Source organism: Larimichthys crocea, chromosome XV (genome assembly GCF_000972845.2).
Source record: "Larimichthys crocea isolate SSNF chromosome XV, L_crocea_2.0, whole genome shotgun sequence".
Lineage (NCBI taxonomy): Eukaryota > Metazoa > Chordata > Actinopteri > Sciaenidae > Larimichthys > Larimichthys crocea.
Window position 1 is genome coordinate 2,886,010 of NC_040025.1, and position 20,135 is coordinate 2,906,144.

Sequence of the window (20,135 nt, forward strand, 5' to 3'; positions counted from 1 at the left end):
TCATCACTCCGTAATGAATGGACAAGCGTTCTTTCTAGTGTTGCGAAAACAAGATTGCCACGTGTTTTGTATTTAGCTGGTCTAACTTAACGCTGGTGAGCGCGGCACTGCACCCCTTTATCTCATCCTGTGCTGTTGCTATTTATCCTGCTGCCAGTGCTGACAATAGCACCATTAGTCATCAGCAGCAATGGAAAGCAGGCTTTGGCAGCACCTATTACACACAGGCAACTGCCTAATATGGTTTCTCCTTAACGCACACGGACAGACGTGCACACACACACACACAGCAGGGTTTCAAAAGCCACAGCTGATGTAGAACTGAACAAACACCCACAATGACTTAGATAGAAATGTTTAGTGACTGTTCAGGAGGGTAAAAATCTTGTGGCCTTTACTTTTTCATGTCTCTAAATCAACAAAAGAAATGACCACTGTTTTTTCATATACAATTTATTTCATTTGATAAAGCCATACACATAGTGTGAGACCAAACATTCTAGAAGAAATGTACATTTTCCCACTTTTTTTTTTTTAAACCGTGATCTCTTCTTTACAAAACATCAAATCAAAGTTACTCGGAAAAAACAAAACAGTCCCACTGATTGCTCCTCCTTCCACTAAAGCACCCTCTCAGCATGACAGGACTGCACTGTAGTTCCTCCGATGGATAATACAGCAGAGAAGCCCCTCATGGCCTTGAGACACAGACTATATTTTGAGGCAGCCAATTTCAGCGTTTCACTAACAACATTTTCCTCTTCATTCTCACCCTCACCGCTCAAGGCTTTATCCAACACGTTACCCACATTCCTTTTGTCCCATTTGATCCCTACAGAGCGAAGTGTCGTCCTGTCGCTTCACACAAGCATCTAAAGCAAAGAGATTATCATCGAGTTACAAAATTGGCAGAAATAAAATGGCCTCTTAAACCTTTTTTCAGACCAAGTCCCAAACTTCGTGGAGTGAGTCCCACGATCAAGCTCATTAAAACACGGCAAACACTCATGTTAGCGGCCCTGCACATACAGTACAGTAGTTTAAGAAACACTGTTTAAGTACTAAGATACATTAGGGAAAACCCTTTCTGAGCAGCTATGAAGAGAATGTGTCATTCATCTGTCTGTACAGCACTTCTGGAAAAAACTGCTTTGGAACAAAAAAAGATCTCTATTTGACAGGACTGAAAAAAAAAGAATTGAGAGCAGAATGGACTTTTTTTTTTATAACCAAACTAATAAATGACAACATATCTTTTACTAACACACTGTTTTTGTGTATGGTTGGTTGAAAAAGTTTTTAAGAAAATTACTGAACATGCACTCACTTTGTTTCATATTATACAGTCATATATACAGAGTGGATTAGAGGCTTGTAGTGTAGCGGAGAGGATTGAGGCTTTTTAAATGATTGATGAGCACTGGGCCAGAGCACTGGAATAAGGGAGCGAAGCTTGGATAGGTACAGCATTGCTCTTCCCGAAAATTATTGTGCACCAAGATCACATTTCTTTCCATTGATTTATAGTCGCAGAGTAGATTCACAGGTGCACCGAATCAGATTTTTAATTTAGTGGCACGGATTTTGATCTTTTCATGGCTTTCCAAACAGGTGGGTCCACATGGAACAACTTGATTGATTTCGCTCAGCCTTAACAGCCATGAATGGATGATATTTTCTGTTGCGTGGTAAACTCATGAGCTCAGTGCTGTGGGGAGAATACAGCCAATGATGTGCTTTGTTTGAATTTTCGCAGAAAGGTAAAAGAAATCTTGGACTTTCCACACTGCCACTGCAGTAACACCAATTGAATGGATGAATTGAGGCCGTATACGTCCTTGTTGAGCACTGCTGCTCTGGGTCCTTGATGAATTCCTGTTAAAGAAAACATATTTCTTTCTCCATGTGAGTTTGAATAACTAGCAGAATTTGGGTGTGTACAGATTTTGCACCATATTCATGTCTCAATATTGCAATACACAAAAAGATGCAATGAAGGTAAAAAGCTAAGGTTTCTGAGGAAAGAATTACTGATGGCTTCATTCAGTGCACTCTCAGAATCAAAGGAACATTTTCTTTCACTGGGGATGGACCCAGTTCCAAAAGTTGTAACATTCTATATTTTTCTGAGGGTGAATCAAATGAGAGAGTAAGGCAGTGGAAGAAGTATGAGCGTGATAGCGGGGTTGTGTCATTTACAGTATATAAAGTACAAGAGGAGCATGGGTTAATAGTAAGACAAGAGTCTTTTTTTTGTGTTGGTGTTTGTAACAGAAACAGTGGCGCTGCTTAGATCTATACATCAGTCCCCTTTGCTGAATGTTATGAGGCCAGGCCTTACAGACAGTGAGCAGCCCAAACCCATGCACAGCAAGAAAAAGCTACACCACCAGCACAGTTTACAGCACTGTGCTCTGAATGAGCCATACTGTACATGTCTAGGGATTCTGGATTTGTGCACAGGCTTGCACTGTGTGGGAAGTATAGCTTTTTATGCCATGACACATATCATGTTATGCAATCCTTGTGTAATCTATCACCCTGTAATAAACCAACATCTACAGTGTACAGCTCGGCTCGTTGGTGCAGTCATTGTGGCTATGGTTACTGTCCACGTCCCTCTTCCTCAGCTCTTTGCCTTCCTTGTGCTGCTGACTGCTATCGCTGTGGCTGTGGCCGTGGTGAGCCGGCGTCGAAGGCCGCTTCCCGTGCTCCTGGTGGTGCCCATGATTCTGGTGATGACCGTGAGCATGCTCTTTGGTGCCACCGTGAGACACATCGTCCCCGTCAACGAATGCCACACCTCTCTTAGTATCGTCCAGGGCCTCGAAGTTGTCGTTGTGGTTGCTGTTGACGATGACGCTCTCCGGCACCACCTGCAGGTAGGCTCTGACGCGGTGGTGGCGGGTACCTTCATCATCGCTGAAGTCGATGACGCGGCATTCATAGGTGCCCTCGTCAGAAGGCTTGACCCGAGAAAGGCGGAGTTTATGGGAGATGTTGCTTCCTACAACCTTCACGACCTGGCAATGGTAGAAAAATAAGAACAGAAGAAGCAAGAAATTATGCTGATATTGAAAAATAAGTAATTAATACAAACCTATGTAATCTGTTGTCACAAGGGGTAATTATAGGATAACAGCCTAATGTTGAAAGGTAGTGTAGCCAAACAGCAACCTGCAGCAAAAACTGCATTTCCTGATATGGCCACTTGAGGCTGGCTTCAGAACAAGTCAATCTCCATAAGGCCCTGTGTTAAAATGATATTAAGACTTTAAGTTATGCAGCATGGCCGCTTTGACTTACAGGTGGATTACAGGCACCCAGGCTTCATTCAACCCACCTTAGCTCCACCAACAATCGAAGTCATTATTCACTGAAAGCCAGGAGGTGACAAATTGTGGTAGCCAGAGCCACCACAATCTGTTGTTGTGATCACTGTCATGATCTCGCCCATTGGATTTGACGATCACTGATATCAATACTTGATTTTTATTTATTAAAAGCAGCAAATGTACTATCAGAGAAAATCATGATTCATGATCATGTCATGATTTATGAGGTGAATGTACTATTAACACACTACATCTGAATGAATTTTATAAATACTTGAAAAAACATTCCCATGCTAACATAAAGTGAATGAAATGTTCATCACGGAGGTGATGCCGCATGCATACACACAAAAGCAGCTGAGATGCAAATGTTACAGCACTAAAAAGTAATTAACAAGTAATTTTGTATTGATCCTACTGATGCTAGTATTGATACTTAAAACAAACCTTTAAATAGTATCAATACTTTGTGGATCAATCAATCTACTTTAGAGGACTGAACTTAAACCTTGGAGAGTGATAGTGATATCTGAGCAGAAGGCAGGTAAGTATTTTCAATGTTGATGCAAAAGAGCGGTGGATCTAAATAATTAATGGCAAGGAGATCATATTTTCCTGAAACACGGGATGATGCACTTCGCAAACAAACATGACAGATAAAAAGTGTGTAATGAAAATGTGCACCGAAGTGCTGCAGGATACTAACCATAACAAATGATCATCAGTTGACTTGATGTTAAGCCAGTGATTCTCTGGTGTCAACTGTCATATTAACATGACTTTAAGATCTAGATGTTGTTGGGCTGTTGCTTGTCAAGTATAATAAGCATAACACTGCTGACAGTATCCTCAGAGGGTGTGCTTTGTTTTTTGCTGGCTTTGTCTTTTTGTCATTGTCCTTTTGCTTTGTTTTGTCTTTTTTTCCTTCCTGCCTTTTATTCACGATGTCCTTCAACGTCGCTTCCTGTGTTTCTCACCATCTGCCTATAAGCTTATCTTTGCCAGCTTGTCCCTCACAGTCTTTGCCCTTTATTGTGTATGTAGCCCAAGACGAACCCACAAAATGAAATACCTGCAACACCACAGCAGATGCACTGAACTAAGAAGAGAGCAGTCTTTTAGCCAAGTAACGCACACAAACACTTTGTGCTTAATTGGTACTATCTCACAGATGCTCAGTCAGTCGAGCTGTCTGGCAATGATACTGGGTGAGTGGTTTATTTCACTGTGTCTAGATCACATAAATTCAAATTTGTCCTGTGATGGGTTTGATTCCTGACAATCATCGGATACCTACAGGCTGAAACGGAGGTTAACATGTCACCTCTTACAAACTTTGTTACACCCATGTCATCATATTTAGGACAGGATGGCTCAATCCCGCTGGGCACGGCTGTGACCAATCCAGCCAATCATTGTCATTCCACCAAAAGCACCACAATGAGGAAGAAGAATGTGAGGCTGTTGTATTTTTGATAGACATTTCTTATTTTTTTTTAACAGCAACATGTTTTTATCCTTTTTCTAGCCAGAGCGAAGCTAGCTGTTAACTCCTGTGTGTCTTTATTCTAAGTTAAATGTCTCCAGACTGCAGGGGTATCATCTCATTTAACTCTCGACAAGAGAGCAGATAAGCATATCCAAAGAATGTCAGACTTTATCCTTTTATTTGTATTAATATCCTGCTTGCATGCAAATTCAGTAAAACAGATAATCACTTGCTAGTTACCACCCACTGAACAATTTTACAGCGATTATCTGTATTCAAAATCTTTAAAAGGTTTATGGGCGCTGATAATAAATTAGACTTTGCTGTATTAAATAAGGAAAATAAGTGTATTAAGCATATATGTAGATGGACACATAAATTGAGTGATGCAAAAAAACAATATGAGACCTTCAGCATAGATGTGACGCTGAAATTACCTCTGTAGTGTAGCCTGGATACACTCCACAGCTGCACCTGTGCTGTTTAACTAATTCTATTTGTGGCCTTAGAGTATGAAGAGACTATGTCTTAAAAAAAACTTTACAAGTTCACAATGCAGCCCTGAGATGATGATATTGTGCGTGCATCATGAGATGTGACGCACAAGATATTAATACGACTTTGTTTATCACCCACTTCCCCCCTGTGACGCCAGCAGAGGTTAAGTGTGCCGGAGACAGTCCCTGCATGTATGTAAGTACTTTGCTGTTTTTTAGAACCATTTATCAGCTTGTGTGTGCAAGCGTTGAACAAGTTTTTTTTTTCCCTTTGACTATATGGATGTAAGCCAACATCCATTATATACAGAAAGCTCATAATGATTTTCCAGCTGTAGAGCCTGCAGTGCTGGGCTCCACACACGCACACCCACACATACATGCACACAGTCACAGAGAACACAGCTGGTGCTTTATTACAGCGAATCAGCAGCAGCTAGCCTCAGGTGAGGCAAAAGGAAAGGTTTTGTGCTTTTGATAAATGTATCTTTGCTTTTTTTTTATCTTTGCATATCTGATATTTTCAACTTCTCCATTTTATTTACATCACATTAATTCTATATCACTGATTTTCCCTGCAATGCTTTTAAATCTAAAGATTGTGCGATTAACCAGTGGCATTTTCTTATTTTTGTAATTGTAAATACAGCTGAGAGAGATTTATCAAGACTAATAGTTGTGCTAAGGTAAAGTGCAGTCGTTTTTTTTTTACATTCTGCTTTCTTCTGCAGTTAATTAGAAACATTGGAGGAAGTAAATTTTGAGTCACAATATAGTATGTGCTATCTTCCTCAGTAAAAGGCCCTCCCTGCTTGTTGTGGAAAACTGTTCGCCTGGGTGAGTAAGTCTCTATGGATACCAGAGGAGATATAAAAAGTTCTGCTGACTTCCCAACCTGTCTCCTGCACTGTTTATTATTTGGATTTGGTGTTGCAGCCATAAAGATGCAGGGGCGTTTATGAGAATCTGAGGATGATGCAGTGCGGGCCGTGCCCCCTTGACGAGGACACTTAACCACCCACCAGCACCGGCGCTGCCTGCTCTTTGGCTGACACTGTGATTCTACAAACCCATCAAGGATGAAGTGAGTGTGTTGAGATGTGTCGTCTGGAGCACTCACTGCACTGTGAGGGACTGTGGAAATGACATCCTTGTGTGTCATACAGCACAAGTACAACATCTGTGGACCATCCGGAAGAAGAAATTTAAATGTAATCATGAGGCTTTTGTGCCTCATTTCATCATATAGCACCAAAGCAAACATAAGGCTTTGCTCAGAATGACAGAAGATGGTGGTTTACTCACACTTATCTTTGTAGCATCCTTTGGCATCTCCTCCTCCACCACCTAGAAAACAAATAAACATGAGTGACAGGATTTACAACTTATTTTAATAATTCATTGTTGTATAATTGTATAATATAACTAGCAGACACATTGTGTTCTCACATCAATCCAGACTAATATATGACAATACATGTACTGGATTAATTGATTAATTATCTTTTAGCTGCATTAAATATTTTTTTTGAACAGTGAATCAAATGGCTATATATATGTGTGACATAGGTCATTCATAGTGCTTATATTACCCAACCCTGCAGCTATATGCAGCTTGCTTTTGCTGGCTTTAAGTATATTTCTGTACATTAACTGTACATGATTGAGTCTAACCTATCATCAACGCCTCTATGCAGCTATCGCCAAACAATACGCAGACAAAGTTCCCAAGTGGCTGTTGGACATAGCTGAACATCTGAGCTGTTTCTTCTCTCTTTTCTGAAGACCGAAACCGCTAAAACAAGAGTGGCCTCATATTTGTATGACTTCAAATAAATGCTAATATTTCTTTGTGACTGCCACATATGAAAGCAATTCTTGTCTTTATTGGGGAAATGGTGTTGGCTGCATAAATATCTATTTGTTTTGACCAAGCAGCAACCTCTGTGGTTCTGTGGAAATTAAGCCAATGCAGATGTGCCAAAAACTGTAGTTCCTTGAACGTCCCCTTGAAGCTGGCTACAGAACGAGACCCATATTAAAATGTCCAACTTCAGAGCAGAAATAAACACGAACAACGACTCTTCAGGAATCTATGCGTGTCGATGTCCACAGTTAATAGTCTATTTTATACAGATGTTTGGTATAATCACAGGAGATATACAGGTGTAGTATACCAAACAGACAACTTACTGAGGATAATTGTGGTTTATTTATTCTCTTGGCCATCTTTTTAATTGACTAAACTCTATTTAAAACTAAAGTGAGCACACTGAAGTGTTGCTAATCATCCCTTATTGCACAGAAAACAGCATGCTTCACAATTATAGTAAGTACTTTAAGTCATAGTTGAACCAGGAAGTCAGTCTGTACATTTACAGCTGACAACTTCTCATCCCAGAAAGTTTTAGTAATATTTCTGTGTTCCCAGATCTTAGAAGTTAAGAGAAGTTAGTTTGAGTACAGTAGTATTATTACAGATAGGAATGTTGCCCAAAACTATAAAAGAAATGTTGTCAATGATCATAAATGTCCTATCCTGTAATAGAAGCTCCTGGCAGTCAGAGATCCTGTTATAAACCTACTTCATTGGTTGTCCAGGGCTGTCTGTCCGTCCAGTCAAGATGGTTCCTGATGTACCACCACTGGATCTCCAAGGAATATGAGGGCGTTCCCGCCCCTCTGAAGGAGCAGGCCATCTCCACATCCTGACCTCTCTGAGCAGTCATATCATGAGGCACCTCTGTGAACATGGCTGGACAGACACAGAATGAGGCACGGTTAACAAATGGTGTAGCCTGTGTTGTTAGGACTGACAAAATCCACTTACAAAGCTTCTTTGCACAAGCTGCAATTTGCACTTCAAACCTGAACAGTGTGAAGTGTTAGATTCAGGTGCAGCAGGAGCTAAATTTAAACCCACATTTTAAACAAGCTGCACAATAACATTAAAACAAAACCCAACGGAGCAGCTGTCATCCTCACAATGCACCAGGGAACCAAAGATATGAATTCAAAAAGGAGCCATAAATCTACTTTACTCATGAATATTCAGTAGCATTTATGAACAAGGAAAGTTAAATCTATTGTTTTATGTTAAACAATAGAAGAGGTACCGGCACATTGTATTGTATCCTGCTGCAGTACTTATTGCAGTACTTCTGTATGACGAATTTCAGACTTGTTGGGACTGTTCAATTCCAAATGGAAACAAAAATAGAAAAAAAAAGAGATACAAATTAAATTAAAGAACAAAACGGAATTTACATATACACATTTACCGGTTAAATTCTTGAGTTTTTTGATTACTGGTAAATGCAGCAAAAAATATGTTAATTACAGTCAAATAACTGTCAATTACCCTTAAAATGACAATTACAGGGACATATTTGCTGTTCATTTGTACACAATTTGTCTGCTATCCATCAGTTGTTTAAGTGAATTGTTGCAACCTGTACTGTGAACTCACACATACATAATGAGTACACAGTACATAAAATAGGACACAGTTCATTAGTTGTTTCTGACTTGTAAAACTTTGTTGAGAAGGAGTGCACATTCATTTTGGTCTCTGCGTGACAGTCCCTTTGGAGGAGGAAGCTCAGAGGATGCAGCCCTTTAACTGGGACATATCTGGAGTGACAGCTGGGTTTCAATGTGTCTCAGTGGTGATAACTGGACTGACAGCACAACAGTGATCAGGCTTTGAAAGCTGGATGCTAAATGTCAGTTATCATTTTGTGGACACTCTTACCCAAATCGTCTTACAGTATCATGAGTATACTGAATTTTGGATTCTCTGCATTTGGCAGCTTTTAAATGACATGCTCTGATCAGTGAGCTCTGCAGAACCAGAAAATCCTCTAACTTGCAAAACGTGAATTCCCTTTTCCTGTTTATATCCTTCATGCGACATAACAGGCAGATTTTCAGCCAGATATTCCACATCAAACCACAAGTGTAACCATCAAATGTGAAGTGAGCCTTCCCTTTGTTAGTATTTCATACAACAAAACAACTTTTTAGGAATGTGACCACCAGTGCCCTAATACAGCGCCCTATACAACCTAACCCTGAGTCTTTTGGCATTTTTTTATCCATTTTTATGAGAAATGTTTTCTCAGCATTACGCTGTGTTTACACAGAAACACAGTTACAGGCATTGTTATTTTTCCCATCCATTTTTTTCTGTTAAGATCTGCCCTTACTCTCTTGCCTCTAATTGGCTCTGACCCTGACGTTTTTTTCTAACCCTGACAATTACTAGGGACAATAATGAGATGTGCCAGTACTCAGTGAGTACCGGTGAGTACTGAAGTAGTAACACTGTGCCGCTAACCTACTTCGTACAATACCTTAAAAGTCTAGTGTGTTTGATTTAGGGATGTATGTTTTTATTAGTGTACAGTTTCCTGAAAATATGAATAATTTGCCAATACCATGCAATGAGCCTTTTAGATTTACAGTGGAAGACCATTCTACTTGTTTTCATGTTTCTACAGTATCCCAGAAACACCGGCTCTCTTGTCATTAAATTCTTCGCACTGGACCTACTACCTACTACGGTGTGCGCTACAGCTGCTAAATTATGTCAAACACAGGTAGATAATTGACTTAGCAGCATTTATCTTAACTTTATTGACTTTAGGTAACTTGAGCTAACATTAACCTCCCTACATTACTGGTCATACCAGATCAATTTTATTAATGAATTTGGTTTCAAACATCATTTAAATAGATTTTAATAGTTTTAAACAATCATTCAGTGGTCAAAAGAAAATGTTCAGACATTAATGTTGTATTACAAGTAAATAAAAATGTAAGGTCATCTTTACTGCTTTTGGTAAACTCTTCACTGAAACCTGGACTAAAGCTCCTTCAAGGTAACTCTTGAGATAGAGGAAGCGGGAGAAAGTTACACAAATACTACTGAACATTTGAATTACTTATCAATAATTATCAAAATGTGTGATGAAAATTAAATGCAATCCGACAAGCTTCACATATCATCTCAAGAAGAGAACTGCACTTTCAATAGAGTGATTGTCACAGTATTTTCCACTTGCCGTGTGGGAATTCCTCCAAAAACGAGTAGATTAGACGTGTTTTCCCTCCTGGGAAAACCTGTGTCACAGATGAAGAGGTTTTTACCAAACTGAAATAAACACCTCATGCTTCCCTGGTTCCTTAAAGTAAAATCCACTGTTTAATGGTATTGAAGTTTATCTGCTTTTCCTCACACACAAGTCTGACACTTTACAGGATTGTGTGTGTTTTTAATCACCCTGTGATTCAAAAGTGAGTACAAGTTCTTCTGCAAACTTTAACATTTCTTAACTTTTGCATAGTGCCCCTACTCATAGATTCGTCTGGCTTCTTCGGTCAATAAGAGTGAGTCAAACTTGCACCAGCTAAGTGCCGATTTTCATCTGGGTTCATAGATTAACTTCAACTGAGGCTGCACTATGGATCTGTCTTGTATTACAAGAGCAATACAAGCCTCAAGTCATACATCCCTCTTGTACATTGATCAAATCTGCTTGTATTTTTCATTTGTGAAACCCGAAACGCACTAGGTATCGATTTGACATTACGCAGCCGGAGCCAGCAGCAACAATGCCCACAGCCCCTCATCCTGCTCATAATATTCAAAGCTGGGACATAAAAACTGCTGTGTAAGAGATAGAGCCTGTGAAGTTGCTCTCAGCAACGATAATCTGTCTTTTCCTACTTAGCGGTGAGGCCCACATCACAAAATCTATGCACATTTCTGACCTAATGCCTCACACATTTGGAGAGCACGGGAAAATGTGATAGTCATCAGCAGTCCATTATAATGTAGGGGAGATAATTCTCATTGAGCAATTTAGAAAATCCACGCAGCAGACGCTAATCTGATCATATGAAGTGCTGTTTCTCTGTCTGTATCTTTCAGTTAAACTTCTTTTTCTCCAGTTTTTAAATTTCACTACATATGTGATACTTAAAACGTGATTTTAGTAAAAGATTCTCACAGAAGAATATCACAGGTTACCACTTTAAATGTAATCAATATCTTCTGCTGCTCTGCAGATCTATAGTCCATTGATTCAGTGTGACAATGATTGAAAAACGTGACTATCGAATGCTGTATCTCTTTGTAATTGTCATCTCTAATCTCCACGTTGTCACTGTTGGGGCCATGAAAGACTGCGATGAGTTGGGTCTGCTCACCCCGAAGCATTCTAATTATTTCCAAGATAAACAGAGGAAGGCTCTCGAGCGTTCGCTACAAATCAGTACTCGAAAGCCACAGTACGGCAGCTAACAGCAGTCAGACTGCGTGTCAACCCATTTACCGCACGGGGAAGGGGGGGATGAACGCAGAAATGAATATGAGAGAAAGAGACTATGTATGTGTTTGTGCGATGAACTAGAAGCTAAATCATCACCAGAGATTGAATTAATGAGCGGGTCGGTGTTCATGAGTGCTCTGTGTGTTTGTGAGAGACTAATATATCGCAAGAATAAAGGGTGGAATTAATATGGTGAGACAGAGTGTGTGACAGAGAGAGAGCGACACAATGTGTGAGGTAGCAGATAGCTGTGGGCGGGTGCTGCATGGACGTCCATTATCGTTTATTTCTTTGAGAAATGGAATGTGGTAATTACAGCCGTGATAAAAGGGGAGCGGGAGATGTTTCTTTGTGGTGTAGTCTTATTCCAGCCTAAACTTCCACCTTACTCCATCTAATAGCTTGTTTACAGTGTAGAAAGAGCTTGTCTCCAAAAAACGTCAGTGTTTCAGAATGATAATTTCAAAGTAAAGTTGAAAGGATGAAAAACGACGTGCTGTACATGGTGCACACAAGTTTAGTTTACTCATTGGGAGGGAAATATTTGTGGCAACAGGGTAACAAATCAATACACTACAGGCAGAACATTTTGCCCTGTCAAACAGTGGTGTAACTCATAACTTTAGGTCCACTAATCGATATTTTTATAGCAACATTCAAATGATTTTGTGGGGTCATTTTTTGTGATGAAGTCACAAAGAATTATTACCACAATTTGCAGCCCTACAGAGCTTTTAAGCCTCTTTTAGCTAATTGTTTTATTTTCAGTATCACTCAATTTCACAGCTCTCATTAACCTTGTTTCTATTCGCAGCTGGCAGCTGTATTCAGCAAAACAGCTCTGATAAATCACTGTATGCTACCTACCCAGCACCAAACCAGAGAGCCAGATGTTTTTTTTCTTAATCTCTAGAGCTGGTAAAAACCAAATGGGAGTAATTAATGGACCTAAATGTTAATATTAGGCTACTCTGTGTCTGCAAGATGTGGAAGTTAATGATTGTTTGCCAAAATGTTAGTGATAGCAACTTTACAAGGCACGAATATGTTGTCTGGTGTCTTGTTTTGGAGTCTCTGGATGTCCGAGCATTTTGTATTGACGTTTTTCTATGTTAGCAGTTTGCATCCATGAAGAACAGTCCAGCACCTGTTCCAGGCTGTTAAAATGTAACCTCATTGGCTACCCACTTGACACATTATTCAAAATACCTCAGAAATAAGAATGCATTTAAAATATTATTTGACAACTGAAAATAAAAACATTCAGGTGTCACAGTTTGGCATTTTTAAGCCATGCCACAAAACCCCGCCTCTGCACGGCTGCTTCACCACAATAGTGGCTGAAAATTGGTTGTAGACAAGGAAGATAAAAACCAAATGTTATTTGTCAGCCAACTGATTGGAGGCCATGCCATATTTACCCTTCTTACCCCATCTGCCACACTGTTAGCACCCAGATCATGGGAGACAAGTTGAAAATTAACATATGCTTACTTCTACTTTCTGCATTTGTTGCAAAATAGATGCCGTCTAACTGCATGATCGGGCAGCTGGCGGCATCAGCCTCTGAATGTCAATGCTGTTCAGTGTGTGAGATGGCTGGTGGTGCATCAGCCCGCACACAGTGCTCTCAAGCTTTTCGGCTTCTTGAAATAGCTTCATAACAGCTGAGGAAGTGGCTACAGTGTAGTGTGACTCACTTGCTATTATAATGGTAATTAGGCTGATGTATGTGCATCCTTTGGTACATACAGAAAGAGAGGGGGTATATATCGCTGTATCACTTCTGCTTAATAGAACTGTATTTTCATTACAATGCTAATTATTTCGTTAATACCCTCTAATGGATGGCTTTTATATATAGACATGTGAATATGTTTGTAGTTATTGCTTCACTCAAATGGTGGAAGGTAAAAGTCTACTGTGTTTGCATCCAAGTCTGCTAAATGGCTAAAAGGAAAATTGAACAGGGGCACAAGCCTTTGAATCTCAATGCTGTTCATTATGGGATGCACAGTGGTTACATTATGTGTAGCTATACATTTGGAGAGGACTGAATACAAATGAAGATGGATTTTTAGAATGTTTTGATAGCACTTGCAGCCTGTTTAAAAGTTCAAGTCACCACAGAAAATCTAGGGCATGGGAAACAACCCAGGTGGGATCTATGCTGCATGATATAATATATATATATATATAATATATAATCCCACATATATAAGGGAATCCACTTTCCCCATGCTGTTCTCCACTGGGAGGTCAGAGGTCAGGCTCAGCAAAAGCATCTAGGAGTCTAATCTTTTTCAAGGACTCTCCAGACGGAGGATGCAATCAAATCTGCAGCCACATCGCTACAAGATGGTCTCTCTAAGTTACTTCATGTCATGTCATTTATTCTTTTAGCTTGAAAAATAAAGTTTCTAAAAATCCTTGTTGGATTTAATAGGAAGGTTTACAGCTTGTACCACAAGTGTACAGGTTTATCTAGATTAGCAGATGGGAACTTTGTGTGCTCTGGAGTTCTCGGCAATGCAGACTTTGATTTGGCATATGTTGTCATTATTTCTAAGACTTTTCACTCTGCTACAAAACAGAACCTTGCTGTGTTTGCAGAGGATGCAAATTTACCTGAGTTTAAAACGTTATTCAGCAAAATGGTAAGTGACATTACTTGTACTGATGAAATTAATTGCTGGAGTGACAAACGTTACACTGAATTTACCACGTGAGTTGCTGTAGTTGGGCTACAGGTAGTTTCACGGTTTCTTTTTTTACATAGCCTTTATTAGTTCGTGCTGGCCACACTGCCTCTTAGATTTTGATTACTTGCTTTTATATGAGAATTTAGCTTAAAGCTTAAAGCTGAATCCATTCATTTCTGGCCACTAGAGAGCAGCATTACAGTTGCCTCAGTTGTCCCTCACTATAACGCGGTTCACCTTTCGCGGTCTGGCTGTTTCGCAGATTTTTTTAGTGTAATTTTGCATGCTTTTTTTACGGCGTACTGTACAGTATAAATGCGCATTGTGTTCGGTGTCCTGATTAGCTAAGGGAGTACTGTACAAAATGCATTCGGCTAGCCAGATTTACATGAGAAATGTGAGAAAATGTTAATGCCTGTCTGAGAAAAGTGTATAAAAGTGTGTGGTTAGGGGTTTTATGGCCTTAAAACATGTATAATAATTGTAAAAAGTAAGGCTGATTACTTCGCGGATTTCGTCTATTGCAGGTTTATTTTCAGAACGTATCCCCCACGATAAACAAGGGACCACTGTATTCGGCAGACACGGAGCAACATTATCATTATCATCCCTATTTCTAGCCAAATGCATGTATTCAGTGTTCTTTTTGCTTTGGTTTGGTCTCCAACAATTCCCAAATAAAATATCAGTCTTTGGTTGATAAAATTTTGAATTTGTTCACAAGTTAGTAACTAACGTTGTCTGCCATCTGGCTCTAGGCAAGTAGTGTCCTTCGCTTAATACAGCTTTGACTCAAAACTGCTGCTGTGTTGTGACTAACTGATACAGTACAAAACAATGAGGCTAAAGTGATTATTTTCCATGGGTTTATACAGATATTCTGTTTTACATTGCACAACTTTGATTCAGTGTTAACGTAGGTATTTGCTTATAGTTGCTTAAGGGTGTTGTTTGGTACACAGATGCATTTGTATGTGTATCCCTATGCATGTATCTCAATAATGTAATCATTCATATATTTTTCTGCATGTGTATGTTTCTGTGCATCCACGAGGACGTACATACATGTCCATGTGGTTTTGTGTGTAAATGTATATGTGTGGACCTTCACCACCCTTCAGCTTTGCCAGCTCCTCCACTTGAGCTCCGTTTCCCGCTGTTTTGGCCCAAATCCCAGCTGCCGGCCTGCCTCCCGCAGCGCAGGTCAAACACTGTTTTCCCTTTTAATCAAATGAAAAAGGTTAAAAGGAGAACATGGCTTCCTGAGCCAGAGGGTTCAGCCAGAACACCAAGGACGAGTTTTTTTTTTCTGTAATTCAACACAACAAAGGTGCCACCTCTGCACAAGAAATTATTACCACATCAACGCTCAACGATTACTTCCTCACAAAAACACAACGGGTGCAGAGAGTTCAGAATAACAATGATGTCTTTGTAGTACAAAGCAGACTGAGGTGCTTTAAGCATCTTTTGTTTCACCACACGGGTCTGAGAGAGGCTCACTTGATCATTTGAGAGACTGCAAACAGTGTCTGAATAACAATGCACTGAATAACCCATATAGTATTTCGTGAAATTAAAGGATCGGATAATTATGGTGTTTGTTATCGTAGAACATTACATTAATCTGTCTTTGCATACATTTATGTACAGTAGATTTTGAAGCAGCATATCCCTTTGCAGTATTTATAGTAATGTATCAGCTCTCTATTCCATCATGACCAGGAATAATACAGGCACATAAATCTGGTTTCTTATCTAGCAGGGGACTTATTTTGCTCTGTAGGACCACATCAGTTGTCTGGCTCAGAGCTCCTGGTTGGAACAATAATAAGAAATTCAGGACTAGAGCCGAGGCTATTTCTGTTCTCTGTGCTATGCATAAAAAAACATGCAGCCTGTGAGGTGCTGTGATTTTTTCTCTTTTCATCATAATCAGTGAGAAGCACGACTGAAACCGGCCACCTTCAGATCACCTAGAAATAACCAACATTTTGAACCAGTAGACATGGGTAACACGGGGGTAAGAGGCTCCATCAAAGATTGATTGTGGTTGCTTTGATACAAAGAATGATGGCCTATTTATCTCTATCTGTTGTACACTTGCACTAGTGTGCGTTCTATTTGAATTCATCTTCACTCTGTATTTGTCGCATTTGTATCTTTAGCAAATCTTCTGCTGCTGCAACAACTCAAATTTCCTGCTAGTTTTATTCAAATAAAATCTAATTGTTGGAAATCTGCAAACTATATTTATGTACAGTGAGTTCTTAATGTTTGCGAATGCCTATGTAGACACATTGCCCTAACATGCATACACAGGCACTGATTCACATTTAATGGGTTATATACTATACACTGCAGACATATGGAGCTCCCAGTCTCATTAAAAAAGTATGCTTCGACAGGATGAAATGTGTGGGTCATAAAAAATACATCTCAGGAAAGTAAGAAAAACAATCTAAACACAAGGAAAGATGAGGAAAAAAGGAAAAGTGGAAGAGCAAGAACCAGGAAAAGAGGATGTAAACTGAATGAGTGGAGTAGCTGACATTTAGAGAGCTGATGATAGCCAGACGGCAGGCTACAACATCAACAGCCTGGAAGTGGAGAGGCACTCTTGGGACAATAACACCCAGCCTCTTCTTTTACCTACAGCCACAGTGTACACTACTGTATACTGAGTGTTCTAAATATCACAGTGAATTTGAGTGCATCGACAGTAAAGAAGAATATAAAGCTGTGTTAATCAATGTTTTTATATTAAAAAAAACATCAAAATGACAATGTGTAATGTGAAAGCAGTTGCTCATACTAACAAAACCACAGAGTATTATGACCATATTTAGCATTTTTTCCTCTGCTCCACAGATAGATCTCTCTCTTTTTTTTTAAATTTTATAGGACACATCACCATCTTCCAGATGCAGCAGGCAGCTATACACTGTCTGTCTGCTGTTCGGTTTGGGGAAAATAAAGTTAGTAACCAGTTAGCATATACTGTGTAGTATCCAGCAGTTTGAGGACAAGATATTCCCCTTAAAAGTTGGTATATTTTGTAATTACATTCAGAGACACGACTATAAGAAAATGCTAATGTTGCTGTGTGTGCTGGACGTATAAACTAATTTGTTCACCACCAAAAAATTCAGTTTGTTTCACTGCCCTCGGGAATCCAATCATGGAGCTTTAAATTAAAGGAGTACAACTATTAAAAAATACAATTTTAGTCACATTCCCAGTAAATAAAAGCGTTACAAAGCTGGTCTAATCACCATTCAATGAGAGCACAGTGCAAACACTGTGCTCTAAAATAATGATATGGATGGAAAAATCAGTCAAAAATATCAAATAAATATAATTCAAGCAATTTAAACTACTTGCTCATTTCTGTTATAGCTACAACTTCTCATTTGTTTAAATTGGGCGTGAGCAAAATATCAATTACCCATAATGTGGCACAACCGAAGCATCATTCTGTGGCGATGGAATAAAAAAAAACAAGCTATAGCTGGAAAATTCAAAATGTGTTATCCTACAGAAAAACAGACTTTATACTGTTGATACCCTGGACGCAAACTCTTAGAGACGAAAGCAACAAAAATGAAAACTATTTTTCTTTCCAATTATATGATAACAGAAGTGATTATTATAAACAACCGTGTTGATTCAAATACAATAACCAGCAAAGAAATAATGAGATAGAAACATCTCCTTATACTGCATGATAAAAAGGCAAAATTTCAAAACATGGAGAATAATATATGACCAATACATAATATTTAAGGTAATCTGGGTACTTTGTCATTGTTGTCATATTGTGGTTATTGGTGGTAATGATGACAATATAGATGATAATAATATCTTTACAATATAGTTGTTGCGTTATTAGATCAAATATAAATTCATTAATGGACTATATATCCCTTTTAGCCGACTGGTCAACTCACTAAATATGTGATAAGAAAGTTACAGAATCAACAGAATCAGCTCTATAAATGTAACTGTGTAACTCAGAGGTCTCACAGGAGAGACAACTTGTTCCATCTGCTAAACCAATATTTTTAACAGGCCTGACAGGTTTGGACATTTCATTAAGTAGCAATTCAACCACAGCACTGCCACAGTTTCTTGTATTCCTACCCATATTCCCCTGTGAAACAGCATTAGGAGGGGACATAACATTGATAAAACCCACGGGATATCAGTTAAAGATGAACAAATCATCACTTATAAAGCTATTTACTTAGTGTTTTGCATATTCTAATTCATTGTAGCTGGTTGCCACCATTATAACCATTTATTTTATGACATCGGTATATATATATATATATATATATATATATATATATATCACATCACCCAAACCCACATTGCCACAAGTTGAACTTTAAGAAGAAGTCAACCAAGCTGGAACTCCCAGTAGTTTCAGACACGCGGTAGGAATTTCTGACACATTTGACCCTTGTCTCTGCAACACTACATCCATCTTCCCACTGTACTGTTCTGTCTCTCTGCTTCTCTCTTCACTCATTTCCATCCAGACTTGCCAGGCAGCTCCTCAGAAATAATTAGTGACTAACGAGTCTCTCACACGGCCCCATAACAAGCTTCACGCTCTAATAATGAGCCTCTACGCAGTTCAGTGGTAAACAGCTGCCATCAGTTACACAGAGTACCTGCAGGAAGCCTTAAGCCCGAGCAAAACCCAGACAAACCAGCCTGAGCGAGCACAATCCAACAGATTGTTTTGTCTCTTTGGAACACGTTTGTTTTTGGTTTTCTTTCTATTTTTCTGCAAATTGGCTTATAAGAAACCACAAATGAATTCAATGAAGAGCGGTACTGTCGGAATTTGCTGCGCCTATTGCCTATTCATAAGTCTACAATACTTTAATCAGCAGCCCAAACAACAGAGTGAAGTAATGTATTTTCACAGCATATTAAATGTAAAATAGTTAGGGAATAGGGGATTTAAGAAATGCTGTTTCAAAACATGAAAAACGGATCTTTCTAAAAAAAAAAGAAGCCAGATTCAACGCCTTTCTAACACTTGTGGAAAGTCACTTAATCCTATCTATCCTGCTATTTGTCATGGGCTTAATGTGGTTTTCCAAGTGGTGCAGATAATCTGAGCAGTTTGGGTGACAAATTTGAGAAGGTCTGGGGAACTTTCTATGTAAACATAGAATAGCTATTCTCATTTTTGGAAGGAATAACCTCCTCCTGTGCTGTGAGGTTTCTGTGTTGTAGCACGACAGTGATGTAACTTATACCTGTCATCTATTGTCATAAATCTGTTTGGGCTTCACCGTGAAAATCACACAAAAATATCTGTCAGAAAATCACACAAAGTAACAACAGCATTATGTCAAAAATCAGCTTTTAGATGTCATTGGAAAGGACGTGCGCGTACAATGGTGAGGTGTGTAATGGTTTTTACAAGCCTGGATGAAAATGCCCTGTGGGGTGTGTATGGACTGTACAGCAGGAGCTGAGCTAACTAGCCATAAAACAGTGATGGATGATACGAAGGTTTAAACAGCCATGTGTAAATGCCACTGTGTTTATGAGGCGTTCCTGGTGTTCACGAGGGCTTGTAAAAGGCACACTACATGCATACTGAGTCTCTAACTTAATAATATAAACCAAGGTTATCAAGAACTGGATATTTTCAGTCATTCAATTAATCAAACTGACAGCTTACGTTATGTTAATCTTTATGTGACCTCTGCCATTCTTTATTATCTGTGAGGCCTATTCACAACCAAGTGCAA

At 39.2% G+C, this 20,135-nt stretch overlaps 1 protein-coding gene across 1 annotated transcript in view; it reads right to left on the minus strand.

The window, feature by feature from the left end:
* Positions 1-437: 437 nt before the first annotated feature.
* The window catches only part of vstm2la (V-set and transmembrane domain containing 2 like a), a 48,419-nt gene continuing 28,721 nt past the window's right edge, over positions 438-20,135 (minus strand). Inside the window, exons 2-4 of the mRNA XM_010743604.3 lie at positions 7,907-8,076; positions 6,627-6,668; positions 438-3,023 (exon numbers count right to left, since the gene is read on the minus strand). Coding sequence (XP_010741906.2) covers positions 2,559-3,023; positions 6,627-6,668; positions 7,907-8,076 — 677 coding nt within the window. The 3' untranslated portion in view covers positions 438-2,558. The remainder of the gene's footprint in view (positions 3,024-6,626; positions 6,669-7,906; positions 8,077-20,135) is intronic.